General features: G+C 57.0%; 1 protein-coding gene across 1 annotated transcript; it reads left to right on the top strand.

The window, feature by feature from the left end:
- The first annotated feature begins 860 nt into the window (after positions 1–860).
- On the top strand, positions 861–9,760 carry CCDC92B (coiled-coil domain containing 92B). The gene is given in 5 exon segments (XM_030462561.1): positions 861–905; positions 3,577–3,730; positions 6,604–6,651; positions 9,145–9,618; positions 9,621–9,760. Coding segments are annotated over 5 exon segments (861 nt in total).
- Positions 9,761–15,091: the final 5,331 nt, after the last annotated feature.

The following is a 15,091-nucleotide window of genomic DNA, read 5'->3' as shown; positions in this document are numbered from 1 at the left end:
GGGAAGGGGAATCAGCAGACTGTCAGCTGACGGGGAGGACGCTACCATTTCCCTGCCATGCGACATGGAACAGGCCGCTGCATCCCAGCCTCCCTGCTGGGAAAGAGGCGGAATGACTTCAGTCATCTTGAGAGTGGAGCCCCAAGCTGCTCTGGGTGTCACAAACAAAAGGGTACGAAGAATTAGTAACCACAGGAACAAGCATTTTTTTCTCACCACCTCTCTGACCACAGCTTCTGGGAGCTCTTTTTTTTTCCTCCCTTTCCACACTGGTTTCCCCTCTGCAGCTGCCCCACGTTTTCCCCGCACACTCCGGATGGCCTCGGGACCTGGCGGGCGGTTCAGCACCGCGGACAGCGCCGGGGCCGCCACCGGGTGGGACACTGGGACGCGGGGATACGGGAGCAGAGCCTTGGGGGGGAGTCGCGGGGAGACGAGCCCCGAGATGGAGGGGGATCCCGGGAAGTGCAGCCGCACCGGGGGGCTCGGGAAGCTGAGCCCAGGGCTGGCAGGGGCGGTACCGGGGAGCAGGTACCTGGCCGCAGCGGAGCCCCCAGATATGGGGTCCCGGGAAGCGCATATGTGGCCTGAGAGAATGAGGGTTCCCGGGGAGGGCCCCACCGCGACCCCTCCGTAGGGCAGCGGAGCCCCGTCCCGGCTGCGGCGGGATGTCCCCAGCTCTGGGCCCGGTCCCCGCCGCCCTCCCCCGGCGGAGCTCCCCAGTTCCGGTCACGTCGCCGCCTGTTTACGGCGCGGCGAGCGGCGGGGCCGGGCCGGGCCGGGCGAGGCGGGGCCGCCGCAGGCAGCGCGGGCAGCGCGGGAGCCCGGCGCGGCCCCGGCCCCGGCCCCGGCGCCGCCCCATGACGCCCAGCGGGCGCCCCGCGGGGCCCCACCGCTCCCCCCAGGTAAGGGACAGGGGATGGGCGGGGGTGGCGGGGCGCGGGAGCGGAGCGGGGAGCCGCCTGCGGGATGCAGGCGCGGGGACCTGGGGGCCGCGCTGCGGGGTGAGCTGGGCCCGGTGGGGAAGGGTCCCCGCGGAGAGTGGGGGTCTCTCCGAAGTTACCGACAGCCCCTCCCTCCTGTGCCTCTTCTGGAAGTTGCTCCCCCCGGTCCATCAGCAGCGAGGCCGTGGGGAGCAGCTTCGGGCGTACTGGGGTCTGTCCCCCCCGCGCCTGCAAAGTCTGTGCAGGGACACGGCTGGGGACCAGCATAGCTCCAAAATCCCCAGGGTGCAGGGTGGCACAGCGGGGATCGGCCGCTTCGCAGGATGATTGATTCAAAACCAAATCCCGCTCCCAACAGAGAGCTGAACCCATGGTTAATTCTCCCGGAGCCAGCAGGGAACACACGGCCTTGATGCCAGCATCTGCAGCCAAATGACAAGCTCCAGCTCCGGCTGCAAGGCAGGCAGTTGTGTTCAGAAAACTGCAAAAAAAAAAACCCCACAATAATTTATAATCAAAGTTTGTATTGATTTGATCTTTAAATAGATTCTGATTGATAATTAATAGAAAATAGAACTCTAAGTGCAATTCTGCCCCTACTGAGATGGAGGAATGTTTCCCACTGACTTTCCCAAGGCCAGAATTTCACCTCTAGTTTCTATTCCTGGCATTTCCACTACCTCTGTGACCTTCTGCAAGTTCCCGAGCTTCCTGCTGCCTTATTTTCCTAATATTCAAAACATTCTTGCTTTGTGGCATTTTTGCAAAATTTGTGTTCGTGTTCTATGTGATTGTATGTACTAGGCAGTATAGATTTCTAGTATCTATCAGTGTTTATTCCTGCATGTGTTTTAATGTGTTGGAGAGGGCGTTGCTGGCAGCCACAGCAGGACAAATTATTGACTGTTCCTGCAAACCTTGTTTGTGCCCTCTGACTTCCAGTTAATTTTCCATTTACAGGGAGAAATGATTATGCAGATAAAGGCTGGATGTCTGTCTGATGGTGTGTGTGCTGGTGTATGTTCATGTGCAATAAGTACCTTACCCGCCTTTCAAATGCAGCATCAGGAACTGAGGTTTTTCTCTCAAGTTAAAGTTTTGGGATTCTGATTGGTATTAAACAACAGTTTTGCCCTGGAAGCAAATTCTCAAACAATCAGTGTGAAGAATGTCAGCTCTTGGTAGACTTGGAACTATATCAGTCATTGTAGCTACTTCAAGAGCCTGCTCCAGCCATTCTGCTTTGTGAAGTAAGCACTGGGGTGAATTTGGGAATCTCACAGATATCTAATGAGAGCACTGTGGAACAGGCAGCAGAGATCAGGACTCCCAGAGAGCATTGTCCCAGAGACTGGAATCGCATGGTGAAAAGATAAGGAGTCAGTAAAAAAGTGGGGGGCAAGGCCATGGAAAAATGGAAAAAAAAAATTCAGTAGAAATTTGCAGCCATTTCTACTAAAGACATCTCAACTAGACAGAACAAAGTGCTTGAAAATAGCACTACGTATCCTCCGGGCTTCATCCAACCTACTTTCTGATGCTTCCTGAGATGAGGTGCCACAACTCCCCTCAAGACACTGCTCCAGAGCCCAGCACATCCCACTGGGGCATTGCAGCCAGAGCCCCCCCAGGACCACAGCTGGGCTTGCCAGGGGAGCACCAAAGAGGAACAGAAAGCCCTGACCCTGTAGCTGTGGACCCTTACTGCAGCCCCTTCCCAGACCTGGCTCTAAGGGTGTTGGAGAGGCTTTGCCAGGAATGAACTTTTGAACTCGGGGTGCTGCCAAGACCACTCACTGTGGAATCAAGCTTAAAGGCAGTTTGATTCGAGTTAGGTTGTGGGAATTATCTTAAAATGTGCTAGGTTACGGAGCTGGGTGTGCCATACACGTGAGCCAAAGCACTCACTTCCTTCCAGAGTTTCTATAGAAATAAAAGTGAAGGCAGAGGCTGAGGAAGGAGGGACAGGCAGCAGCTTCCTGGGGACAGGGCAATGCACTGTTAATGTGAGTTAATGTGTGGTGATGGACCCCAGCCTCCTGAGCAGGACTAGCAGCAGGTCTCGACTGCCAGGATAATTACCAGGAAAGACAATTTCTTTTTCTGGAAGACAATGTGACTCTCCTTGCCATGTAACACTGATGGGGCTAGATGGAGCATATTCTATTTTTCATGTGTTATCTCTCCTACTGCAGTCAGTGCTTCCTGATGTGTGGCTTGCCAAGTGAGAGCCAAAACTGTCCCTGGTGCAGCTCCTACCTGGGGCCTGCGGGCAGCAATCCTGTCCCAGGCGCAATCCTGATCAGTGGCAAAACATTTCCTAGGGCCAAATTCAAAATAGAAACCAGCCATTCTGATGCCAGGGTCCATGCAGCAGCATTTTCTGCTCACACAGCCTCTGAGCCTCCCAGCCTGAGCGCAGGCAGGATGAGAGCTGGCCCAGGAGGCACCAGGTTGGTGGGATGGTTTGGGACCATTCTCTGAGGATCTGAGCAGAGCCATTTTGCCACAGCCACGTCCCCATGGAAAGGATATATGGGAGCTGCCACTCTGCTCCCTCACTAGGGCTCCAGGGACATGAGCCCAGTGTGCTGCTGTGTGCCTGTTCACAAGCCATCTCTGATCCCTGCAGGCTTGGACAGTGAATTTGGTTGCAATGGAGACCATGTCCCTGGAGCACCAGATCCAGAGTGTGCAGCGGCACATTGCTTTCCTGAAGAAGGAGCAGACAGAGCTTCTCCATGACCTGCACCTGGAGATCCTCCGCTTGCAGAAGCACTGTTCAGGTGAGTGCTGGGGTGGCCATGGTGTGTGGGATTTCCATGTCCATGGAGAACCTTGGGCAGGAGAGTCCCTGTTGGCACCCTGAGGCTGGTCCCACACCAGCCTTCAGGCAGGACACAGAGGGGGCAAGCACCAAGCCAAAGGGCATCCTGCATGGGGTAGGATGAGGGATCTCCATCCCCTTCAGCCTCCTGCTTGCTCCTACTGGCCCAGGGGCCCCCAGCCCCTCCCTGAGCCATGCTATCTGGCTGCCAAATATAATCTGGGTCAAAATCCCTCTGAAAACATTCCTCTACCAGCAGGTACCACCGGCTTCCTTCAGCTACAACACTGAAGAACCAGAGAGCTTGTGTTTTTTTCTGGGCATCAGCTGTCCAAGCAGGGGATAAGACAGGCAGCTGTGCTGATAATCCATCATTAAACCCCTCTCCTTTTGTTTTCATGCCATGTTCAGGGCGTACCTCTGAGGAAGGATTAGCTGCAGTAGCTCAGCTCTCTCCCCAGCTGCAGGTTGCTGCACTTCGCAGGAGTTTGGCTGCAGTAGTCGCATCAGTGAGACCCAAGGGATTCACTGGTGTGAGGGAAGGGAAAAACCCAGCAAGACGGTCCTGCCTTTTCCTCCTGCCATCTGTGCCCACGAGGTATTTAGGTCTTTCAATGTAAAAGCAGCCCATCATTTCTACTGGGTGCCAGTAGGCTAAGGGAAGGAAGAGAGCTGAACACCATCAGTAATGGGGGCACTTCCAGAATGGGAGGAAATGGGGTTTCCTTGTTTACACTGTGTTTCTCTTTACTCTCTTGCACACTGAGGGGTGAAATCCCTTCCTGCCAGCCCAGAGCAATCTGGCACCTACTGCTGTGGAACTAAATTAGCAATAACACCAGCAGCACCAGCACAGCTCCTGCTCTGCCCCTGGGTACTCTGGCCCTAGAGGGAAGGTCCCTGTCAGGCACACTCAGCACCCCTCATGCAGCGACTGCCGCCTTGCAGCTTGTCACCAGGAGCCTGGCCCCTTGGGAAGGCTCTCACAGTCCCCTCAGCAGACAGGATGAGCATCTCTGGACATGTTCGGGGCTTGGGGACCTGCCCTGCTGTGGGCCATCTCCTGCCATGGCCCCGCTACAGCAATGTCACCCTCCCCTTGGCTCTCCAGCTTCCTGCTGACACCAAAACTCATCCCAACTTGTGCCATCACTCTCATCAATAATTCAGCCATAGCTAATTACTCGTTATCTTCCAGCCTCTTGTCTTCCCTGATTCCTGGGAAACAAAGACATTTCTGCACCAACAGAATTGTCTGTTTCCTCACATCCTTTCCACACTTTTGCTGTTCTCATTGTTTTCTTTTAATGGCTTCATCTGCAGCCTCTCCGGTGCCCTTGGATCCAGGCTGGATCCAGCAGCAGAGCTGCTATGCTCAGAAGGGACCTTATTGCAATCAATAAATCCCCAGGTTTGCTGCCTATAGCCTGGCAGGAGGAGAGGGCATGGGGCTGCTCAAAGCAGGTGCCCAGAGACGCAAGCCTTGCCTTACAGAGAAGAGCTGGCTTCCCTCCCACTCCCCTTTTATTTGCAAGGTACAAGCCCAGCAGAAATAGCAATAGATCCCTCTGAGTCTTCTCTTTCTCCTTTTACTGGAAGCTCCAGCCTGGTGGCAATCATTACTGGGCTTGGCAATGTCTGGAGAGGGGTTTGGGGGAATCCCTGTGTGTGTGTGTGTGTGTGTGTGTGTGTGTGTGTGACAAAGCCCTATCGGGTGCTGTCCCCTGGATTTTCCCTGCTGCAGTGACAGGGGTGGTACCAGGGTAGGCTCCCACCAGCCCCTGTGGTTCCAGCATGGAGCTGTGTCCCTGGGTTGTGCATCTCTCCCAAACCCTGCCCTCTCTCAGCAGGACAAGAGAAGATTGTATACTTTGGGAATAGGTGACTGTTTTAGTTTTAATTCGAAATATATCTGAGACTCCGAACCTATGACATCACTTCAGACAGACAACAGTGTCCATTGATTTCCGATGGGGCAGTCAGGAGCACTGAAAGCTTTGCAGAACCTGCATTACTTTCTCAGTTACTTCTGCCTTCTTGCTACAGATTTGCTCTCTGTGCCAGACAGGCAGAGCAGCCTGAACCAAGTTTTTTGTTTCAGAAGGGTGGCAGTGATAAGGATTAGAGGCAGCATGAAAGCAGATTAAAAGAAAAATGTAGGGCAAAGATTAACCATTTGAACTCATTTTCAGGGGAAAAAAAAATCACCCCAGAACAACTGAATGCTTCTGCTGCCCTCCTCTTCCTCCTCCCAGAGCTGCTGGTGTTTGGTGGGCTGGGACAATTAATGCAAAAGAGATTGTCTGTGAAGGCACACGTCACACCAGAGCCAGAGAGCATCCTGCAGGAACACCATGCTGGGATGAGGCCATCCTGCTGGTGTTACATGCAGAGGCAGAGGGCAGCCTGGAAGCAGTAAATTATGAAATACTTTGGGTGGCAGCTTACACTTTGGTCTATTTTCAGTCCATTGCTCTGCTGTTTGTCCTGATTTAAAGCACTGAAAATGGTTCAGCAACTCTCTTAGAGAAAGAAAAGGCATTGCTGGAGAGATGGAGGATGTCCCCGCTCCATGGGAGAGGACTCAAAGGTGCTGCTGTAGCCACACTACAGATGCTGAAGCTGCTTAATAACATATAAATGGCTGGAATAATCTAATTCTGGTTCATCCTGCAGCTGGTGCTCCGAGATGGCCACGCTCACACCGTGAGGCAGGCAGTGCCCAGCCGTGGTGGTCTCCAGTGCCCTGGCAGTGCCAGCAGGGAGCAGGAGGGCACAGGAGCATGGGATGGGGGGATGCTCCTGCTCAGTCCTATTTGATTTTTCTTCCAGAGCTCACCCATGACCTGGAAATTAAAGAGCTGGAAGCCCGCCAGCAAGGTAAGAGCATGGAAAAAGGGAAAGCTTCTGCCGTATCCCCTGTCCCGGGCCCCTTGGCCTCTCCCCGTGTCCCGGACACAGGCAGAGGCAGCCGCACCGCTGCCCGCTGAGAAGAGCCCGGCCCCGAGCGGGTTGGTGTGTAGGCTCCGGGTGGTGGGGTGGCAAGCAGGAGCCGAACACTGCCCCGAAGGGTGTGCCCGGCTCACCCACCTCCCCGGGCTGCTGCTGTGCTTTCCCCCCTCCCACCACAGCGTGTGCCACAGTATCCCCGGGGTGTCCCCTCCCCACCTAGCCTCGTCTCTCTCCCGAGATGCCACAGTCTGGGACTACCCGCCCCACACTGCTCCCACGGGCCAGCAAAAGCCACTGCATGGGTCCGGGTGACACGTCCCCAACCCCAAGGGACAGGCAGTAGTGCCCGGGCACCCGTGGCTGGCAGAGAATGCTCTGTGAGCAGCTCGGCTCCTCTTCCTTCTCAGTGCCAGCAATGAAGCTGAAACTCCCCTGGTGCTGCCTGCCGAGGCTGGCTCCAGAGCCGTGCACACCCAGCCCCTCTCACCCACTGCAGACCCCCAGTCCCACCACATCACCAAGCCCAAGGTCCTTGCCCATGCGGGGGGCTTGCTGCTCTGCCGGGGAGGACCTGGTGTCATTGCTGTGTCACTCACCCTGAGTCCCACCCACGAGTGCTGCCCATCCATCAGCCCTCTCACAGTGCACAAAGAGCAGGATGGCATTTGCCTCGTTTACGGGACAGCCACGTAATTTAAGATGCCATGAAATGATTGCTCTTCAAATGCCACTCACAATAATTGCTGTGTGTAACTGCCTCCCTGCCCTCTCATCATATGTCAGTTTTCCTCTGCAGAGGTGCAGGGGAGCAGAGGCTACCAAGGGCTCAGCTCTCCCTGCACCCATCAGAGCTGAGCACAGGCAGGGAGCAGACCTGGGCAGGATGGGTGCTTGCAGGTGGGTGCAGCCAGGGCAGGAGGGTCCCCAAGGCCCTCTGTGCCCTCCTGCTGCCTGCTGAGCGCAGCCCCTTCACCACAAAGCTGCAAACCCTCTCCCCAGCAGCACCTGTCCCCAAAACACCTCCCAGGGTGGGGAATGCCACTGGTCACAGCATCGGCAGGTGGAAATCTCTGCCTGGCCCATGTCCCTGGGGTCCCATGAGAGCCCCACAAGGGCAGCACACATTTCCTTTTGGAGATGACAGTGCTCTTTGGGAGAGGACAAGAGCACCTGGAGCCACAGTCAGCAACTCCCTCCTGCCTGGGGGACACAGAGTGCAGTGGGGAGGTGAAATCTGTCAGGCAAACACACTCCTGTCTCCTCCCATTTTCCCACAGAACATCCTTCCCAATGCATCACCTCTGAGATAGTTCTACTGTCCCGAGTGCAAGGCCACTGCCCATGGAGGACCATGGTGGGTGGGATGGAGGAAGGATGAATGGCTAGTGGGGTGGATGGAGGGATGGGTGAATGGTGGGATGGGTGGATGGATGGTGGGATGGATGGATGAATGGTGGTATCAATAGATGGATGGTGGCATGGACAGTGGGATGGCTGTCAGGCGGGTGGATGGGAGCCCACACAGGTTGGCTGGAGTGGTGCAGGGTGTGCAGGAGCAACGTGCAAGGCCCCATGTGAAGTCATTTTTTCAGGTGCCTGTGCTGTGACTCAGAAGGGCCGGGGCAGGCAGGACATCCATCATCTGCTGAGGTGTGGGAAGGGCTGGGAGGGGAGTGGGAGCCATGGGGAACGTGCTACTTGATGCAGAACCTTTGTTTTAACAAGTCCCATCCCCACCCGGTCGTTGGCAGTCAGCTGCCACCAGGAGCAGAGCAATACACAGGTCGGGTCTTAGTAACCAGAGGTAATGGTATGGGGAGCACAGGCAGCTAGGAACCCCCCCTAAAATCCTGGATCACCATCCCCATCCTCTCATCCAGCCATGGGGTCTTGGGGTTCAAGGTCAATGGGCCTTCCAAAGTTGAACTGATTGTTTCACTGCTGCGGTTCCCTTTTCAATCCCAGCCCATACACTCCCTATGCACACACTCAACCTCACTTTTAGGGTGAAACACTAGTTACCACGGGGAACTTTAAAACTGCAGCAGGAGGTTGCAACAAGGCAGAGGCGGCAGGTTCCATGGCAACAGCATCCCCCGCAGAAAACGCCCCTGCTTTCCCCCGCACTTGGGTGTTAGACATGGACCTGTGCCCACAGCACCCCAGCCGGGGGCTAAGGGGGTTCCCCTGCCTGCAGTGCCTGGGCAGGGGCCGGGACCCAACCCTCAGGCAGCTCCTGAGCAGCCCCAGGTCCCAAAAGCGCCTGAGCAGCCATGATGGCACTGCTGGGACATGCCAGCATCACGGGCCAGCCGGCAGCCACCTCCACGTGCCCTCACAGTGTGCAGAGACCCACTGGTGTGCTGCGGCCCTGGTGCCCACCTGCCTCCCCTGACCTCATTCTGTGTCTTGTCCCTGCAGACGTCCTGGACCGGGAGCTAGAGGAGAGGTGCCGGGCGATGGAGGCCCAGCTGCAGGAGAAGGAGAAGGACAACATGGAGCTGCGCAAGGAGCTGCGGCACAAGGAGACGCTGGTGGCCGCCCTGCGCTCCAGCCTCCGCACCAAGGAGCGCCGGTTCCTGGAGGAGCTGAAGCGGCGGAGCCACCGTGTCACCATCCTCGACACCGAGCTGCAGAAGCAGACCGAGGCGGCCGCTTACCTCTCCCTGCAGCTACACGCCACGGCCCAGCGCCTGCCGGGCCCCCGCCCGCCCCACGAGCAGGCCCCCGCCGGCCCCCCAGCCGAGGGCAGGCCCCGGCGACGTGGCCACCGGCCGCACTCGCGGCGCCCACCCGGGGACGGTGCCCGCCCGAGGGACCCCGCGCAGGATGACCACGACGCCATGCCCGACCCGGCCCTCTTCCTCTACACGGCCCCACCGCGCCCCGAGCCCCCCGGGCAGGCTCAGGCCCCCGGGCGCAGAGGGCCCCCCGGCAGCCCGCCCAGGAGCCGGTGACAAGGGCCAGGCTGGCCAAGGGCGAGCCCGGCAAGAGGCAGGGGCCCGGCCCCCGCGGTGCCCCCCGGCCCCGGGAGTAGCCGGTGAGGAGGCAGCTCGGCTTGACCTGAGCCCGGCGGCACTGGGGTGGGCGCCGGCCGAGGTTGCTTTCCCCCGTCCCCTCGGAGGGGAAGGGGCAGCGGAAAGCGATGCCCTTGCTCGCAGCTCCCGCCCGCAGGCAGCCGGGGAGGGTCCCCCTTGCCCGAAGGGCCTGAGCCGGGGGTGCCGCGGGGCAGGCAGGCAAGCCAGGATGCGGAGGGGAACCGGCCGAGCTCCTGTCCTGAGCTTCCAAGGAAAGAGAGAGAGAGAGAAAGAATGAAATCCAGTGTTTCTGCGACGTAAAGATCTCCCCGCTGCCCTTGGAGCAGCCCCGGCTGATGTGCCGGGTGAGCTTGCAGCAGCCCGCGGGGGGCTGTGTGGCTCAGGGCTCGGCACAACCAAATGACCTCCAGCCTTGGCACCGCCTGCAACAGGGCTGGGCTGCAGGACCCCACGCATCACCGGAAAGGCCCTCCGGGTTAGCTGTTAGTGCCGTGGGAATAGGAGGATCCCCCTCGTCCACGGGGACGGTGCAGCCGTGCCAGCGCGGCCCCGGCTCCAGGCTCTGCCCCCTGCACAGCAGTTCGGCTGTCCCCAGCACGGATTTCCCCCGTTACATTTACACACGGGACTTGGAAGAAGCCGCCTGTGCCAGCTCTGCCGTATAACCCCGGGCAGCTCCCTCAGAGCCGTGCCCCGGTGCTGCTGGAGCCGGGCTGCCGCTCGTCCCCGCTCCGGGCACGTCTCCTTGGCACCAGCATTTGGGTTCTCGGCCACGTCCACCGCCGGCGCTGGGCTTCCCGCAGACGACTGAGCAGTCCCGTCGGGACCGCGCTCGTTCTGAGCGATGGTCCACCACGATGCACAGAAAGCTGGGGCCAGACCAGCCCCAGACTCAGCCTCCACAGCTTCACCTGTGTCCCTTGCTATGTTCCCCAGGGCCAAGCCGCTGTGGGCCTCCCAGTCCTCCCCACTGCCTCGCAGTTCCTCCCAGCACAGCTGCTGTACAGCATGCAGCCTTCTCCCCACTCTCCAAACGAAACCAGTGGCTTTATACATCCCTCACCTGGATGGTCTGAAACAGACAGGCAGGGAGGTTTCACCCCGCCCTGCCACAGCTGCACAGGCAGAAGGAAGCCACAGGTATGATCAGACCACATTTCTTTTGAATTCAGTTTGGGACATTTTCAGACACATCAGCCTCATAGACCAGCCGGGCTTAGCCTGCCCGAGCTCACATGCAGTGTGCCCATGCAGAGGTGTCTATTTTTGTAGTTCAATATTTATATACTATACTGAAATGCTTGTACGAGATTCTCAGCAACAGTCCCTAGGCTAGCTCGCTGGTAAAACCAAACCCTAAGCATATGAGCTACATTAGCAGGACAGAAATTAGCAGCGTTTGTATCTTTTCTTTGGCTGTGATGTGAATAGTCAGGCTTTGGAGAGCAAGACGCCTCCTTCTCCCCCCAAGGCTGGGGCCTGGATGGTCTCTAAAGCATCCCTGAGTTGGGGAAGAAACCCAGCAAAGAAGGGCCTGGGCAGATCCCCTGGGAGCTGTTGCCTTGGCTGAAGCCCTTTAGAGGTGTGAAGCGGAAATTTTTGCTCCCCCTGACAGGTCCAGAGCTGCTGCCTCAGGAGACAGAGCCCAGCAGAGCCCCTGGCCCGGGGCATGGACAAGGCTAACTCCTGTCCCTGCACTGTCCCTCTGCCCCTTTAGCTGTGGTGTGCACAGCTGCTTTCCTTGCGCCTTCCTAGACAATCCTGATAAGAGTGTGTTGCATTTTTATTATAAAATCCTTGATAAGATCATGGTGTTCATGACTGAGCATTGAAAATGGGAGGGACAGCTATGATCCTCCTTCTGTGTAAATACCTTCCTAGCAATCGTCATTTTTAGTGCCTGGTATGTAAATGAAGCAACCCTGTCTGAGCTGCAGGATCCTTCCCTCTCCACCACTAATTAGCAGTTTGCTTGAGGAGCTGATCTCATTTCTAGATGCCTGGTTGCTTCTCTCTCTTCCCGGTGCCCCCCAGAGGCCCTGAGCCTGCAGACCCTAAAGAGCTGCCTGCAGCAGGGGGTCCCAAAGGGATGGGGAGGGAGCACCCACGGCATGCCCATGTAATGGGCTTGGAAATGAGTGGTTGGGGTGAGCCCTGCACTTCTCCCTCAGAGCTGGAAGGATCAGCTCCTGTGTGCTGTACCTGCTTCAGTCACTGCTGCTTTTCTTGGGGGGAGGGAAGCTCTAGAGATACTATATATACACTTATATATATATATATATATATATACACATACATGCACTTGTTTTGAAAGGAAAACACTGTATGATTGTAATAGAAATTACATTGAGATAAATTATTTTAATCTTTGTATTTATATAAAACAATCAAAGTGATCAAAATGATCAAAAAAAAAAAAAAAAAAAAAAAAAAAGCACAGAGAAAGCATTCCTTTTTTTTTAACTCCTAGGAGGCTGCTATGGATCACAGTGGTCCCCAGGGAGCTGCAGGAGCCTGGGAATTGCCTTCCCTTCCCATCCTGCGCCCTGTGGGGTCTTGCAGCCCCCTGATCTCATGCTGTATCTCAGCCCTTACCCTGTCAGGTGTCACAGGGATGTGTGGGTGTGTTTGTTCCTCTGGGCACACACAGCTCCCACTGCACCGGGCACAGGACAGGCACAGGAGGAGTGTAACCACCCACACCTCTGCACAACACGTGGTGTTTAATGTTGGCTAGTAAAGCTTAATGGTTCGGCTGGAAATGGATGCATAGCAATAATGCTCGGTTGTTAAACAATGTCCTGTGTGTTTAACCCCCAATGTGCTGCCAGCTTTCTGTGTACAAACAGATGGGCACCCCTCCTCTGCACTTCCCCCTCCTTTTGCAGCTCTGCAGAGCCTCATGAATTTTGTGTTTGGTTTGCTAACCTCCACTGTTATTACTATTATTATTATTATTATTATTATTATTATTAATGCTCTCTGAGGAAGTAATGTCTCAAATTGTGCAACTTGTGGCAGGCATGGGGCAAGTGGTGGGTGGACCCTGGGCAGGCTGGTTGGGAAGTTCTCCCTTTTCACCCTGTTAATTAAAAAGCCATATTTTCTGAATGTGTTTGCTGGGGCTAATCTAAGTGCTCCTGGCTGTGGCCCCCTCTTCCCACTGTGAGGGTGTCACAGTGAGAGCTGGAATAGCACAGCAGCTCCCCCAAGCCCCCTCAGGAGGCTGCAATACCCGAGGCAAGATTTGCCCAAGGCTTTATTTAAAGCACCCTCCTGCTGCAGAGGCAGGTGGGCAAAGGGCCTCAGGAAGGCAGATCAGAAGCATGCTGATGGACTTCCACTTTTGGGACCTAAGTGAACATTTTGGGGTCTTTGTGTGCAGCATTGTGCCTGGCTGCTGCTGCCCTGGTGAAGCCAGGCATCCTGCCCTTCCCCAGGAGCCCCAGCCCCTGCTTCTCAGCAGCCTGATGAGACAGTCTGGCTGTAGTGACGCTGCAGCCGCCTCGCTGCACGTCTGTTCTTGTCACCCTCCTGCTCTGCCGGTGTCTGGCTGCCAAGTTGTATGGAGAACATGGAGAGGAGAGGAGAGGAGAGGAGAGGAGAGGAGAGGAGAGGAGAGGAGAGGAGAGGAGAGGAGAGGAGAGGAGAGGAGAGGAGAGGAGAGGAGAGGAGAGGAGAGGAGAGGAGAGGAGAGGAGAGGAGAGGAGAGGAGAGGAGAGGAGAGGAGAGGAGACTGCCTGGCATCCAGAGGTTGCCTCACACTGTGGATAAGATCAGCAATGCTAGTGTGCCAGGTCTGGGGGAGCAAGAGAAACTTGGGATCAATGAGTGCAGCAGCCGGGAGGTTCCCAATGGACGACACACTCCAGAAAAGCACCAAGATAAAGGAGCTAGTTGTTTAAAAGCTGCCCTTTCCACCCCAAGGCCTGGCTTCTGCCTCTGTCCTCGCTGCCAGTGCTGGTGTCCCCGCTCCCTGCTGCAGCCTGTGGGCAGGGGAGGCACAGAATGTGACACAACATTGTCACCGTATCAGATCCCCCAGTTCCACCTGCCTCCCCTCCCACCTTGGGCAGGACCAGGGTGGTGAAGCTGCACATCTGTGAAGTTCACCCAACACAAGCACGAGTGTTCCCCACGCGGTGCAGTGGTGCTTCTTGCCTCTTTCTGACAGATCTCGCTGATCTTTCGGCTTCTAAAAAAGATCCTCTTTCCTGTCACCACAGTTAGAGCAGGAATGAGACTGTAAGACTACAGGAATCCCTCAAATCTTTGTATGTTTGCAAAACCAGAACCTTTCTCCCCCAGGGGAGGAGGGTAAGACACTGAGCCACCATCTGTATTCGCTGGGGTGTTTCAAGGTCACGCAGAAGGTCGCTGTCACCCCAGTCCTTGCCAAGGCTGTAACAGGTGGTCACATCACCTCTGCCTGGGCAGAGCTGTCCTGGGGACCCTGGGAAGGCTCTGGCAGGGAGGACAGGGGGAAAGCACCTCTGGGTATAGCTCCCCTTGTCCCACAACAGCTGTGGTTGCATCAGAGCAAAAATGTTCTCCTTGGCTGAGTTTGTGAATCTCAGCAGAGAACAACAAAAGCCTTCGCCCCGTGCTGGGGACAGATGCCAAGGGTTTGACACTGCTCTGCTTTATCTGAATGTTCCTTTTATACAGGACACCCCAGTCAGGACGATGCTAACGCCGACTTTGCTTTTTAACCAAGTGCTTTTCAAAACGTGCTCATACCCAGCGACTAGAGTATGGAGCTGTACTTTAGGAGTCGTTGTACTATGCCTTTTTCTTAATAAAGAGACTGAAACCTGCAGCGGGTTGTGCTGTCCTGCCCCGGGACCTCCACCCCCTCTCCCCAGCGTCCGCTCCTCCATCCTGGGGTCCAACCCCCGACCCGGCTTCCCCCATGCTGCCAGACCGTGGGTCCCCGCCCTGCCTTCCCCGGCTCCGCTGAGGGTGCAGGCAGCCCCCGCCGCCCCTCCCTACGCCCCACACCCCACGCCCAGGCCCGGCTGTCACCCCCCGGCCCGCCCGCACGGCGACCTTGCGGCCTGCGGGAAGGTCGCAGGCAGCCGGTGACCTTCAGCGGGGACCTGCGGGCCCTCCCCAGGCCGTGCTGGGCCGTGCCGCCGCCCAGTGCCGAGCCGAGAGCCGGCAGCCCGCTGTCCCTCCTTCCTTACACCCCCCCCGCTGCGGGGCCGTCCCGCATCCCTGTCCCTGCGGGGCGGTGGTGGCGGGGCGCGGCCCCTTTAAGTCGCAGCGGGCGGGCGGGGGTTGTCCCCGTCCGCACTCCGTAGCAGCGCGCGGTGCCGCACCACGTGTCC

Source organism: Calypte anna, chromosome 19, assembly GCF_003957555.1.
Source record: "Calypte anna isolate BGI_N300 chromosome 19, bCalAnn1_v1.p, whole genome shotgun sequence".
Lineage (NCBI taxonomy): Eukaryota > Metazoa > Chordata > Aves > Apodiformes > Trochilidae > Calypte > Calypte anna.
Note: the sequence above shows the minus strand (reverse complement) of the source record. Positions and strands in the feature narration are given on the sequence as shown.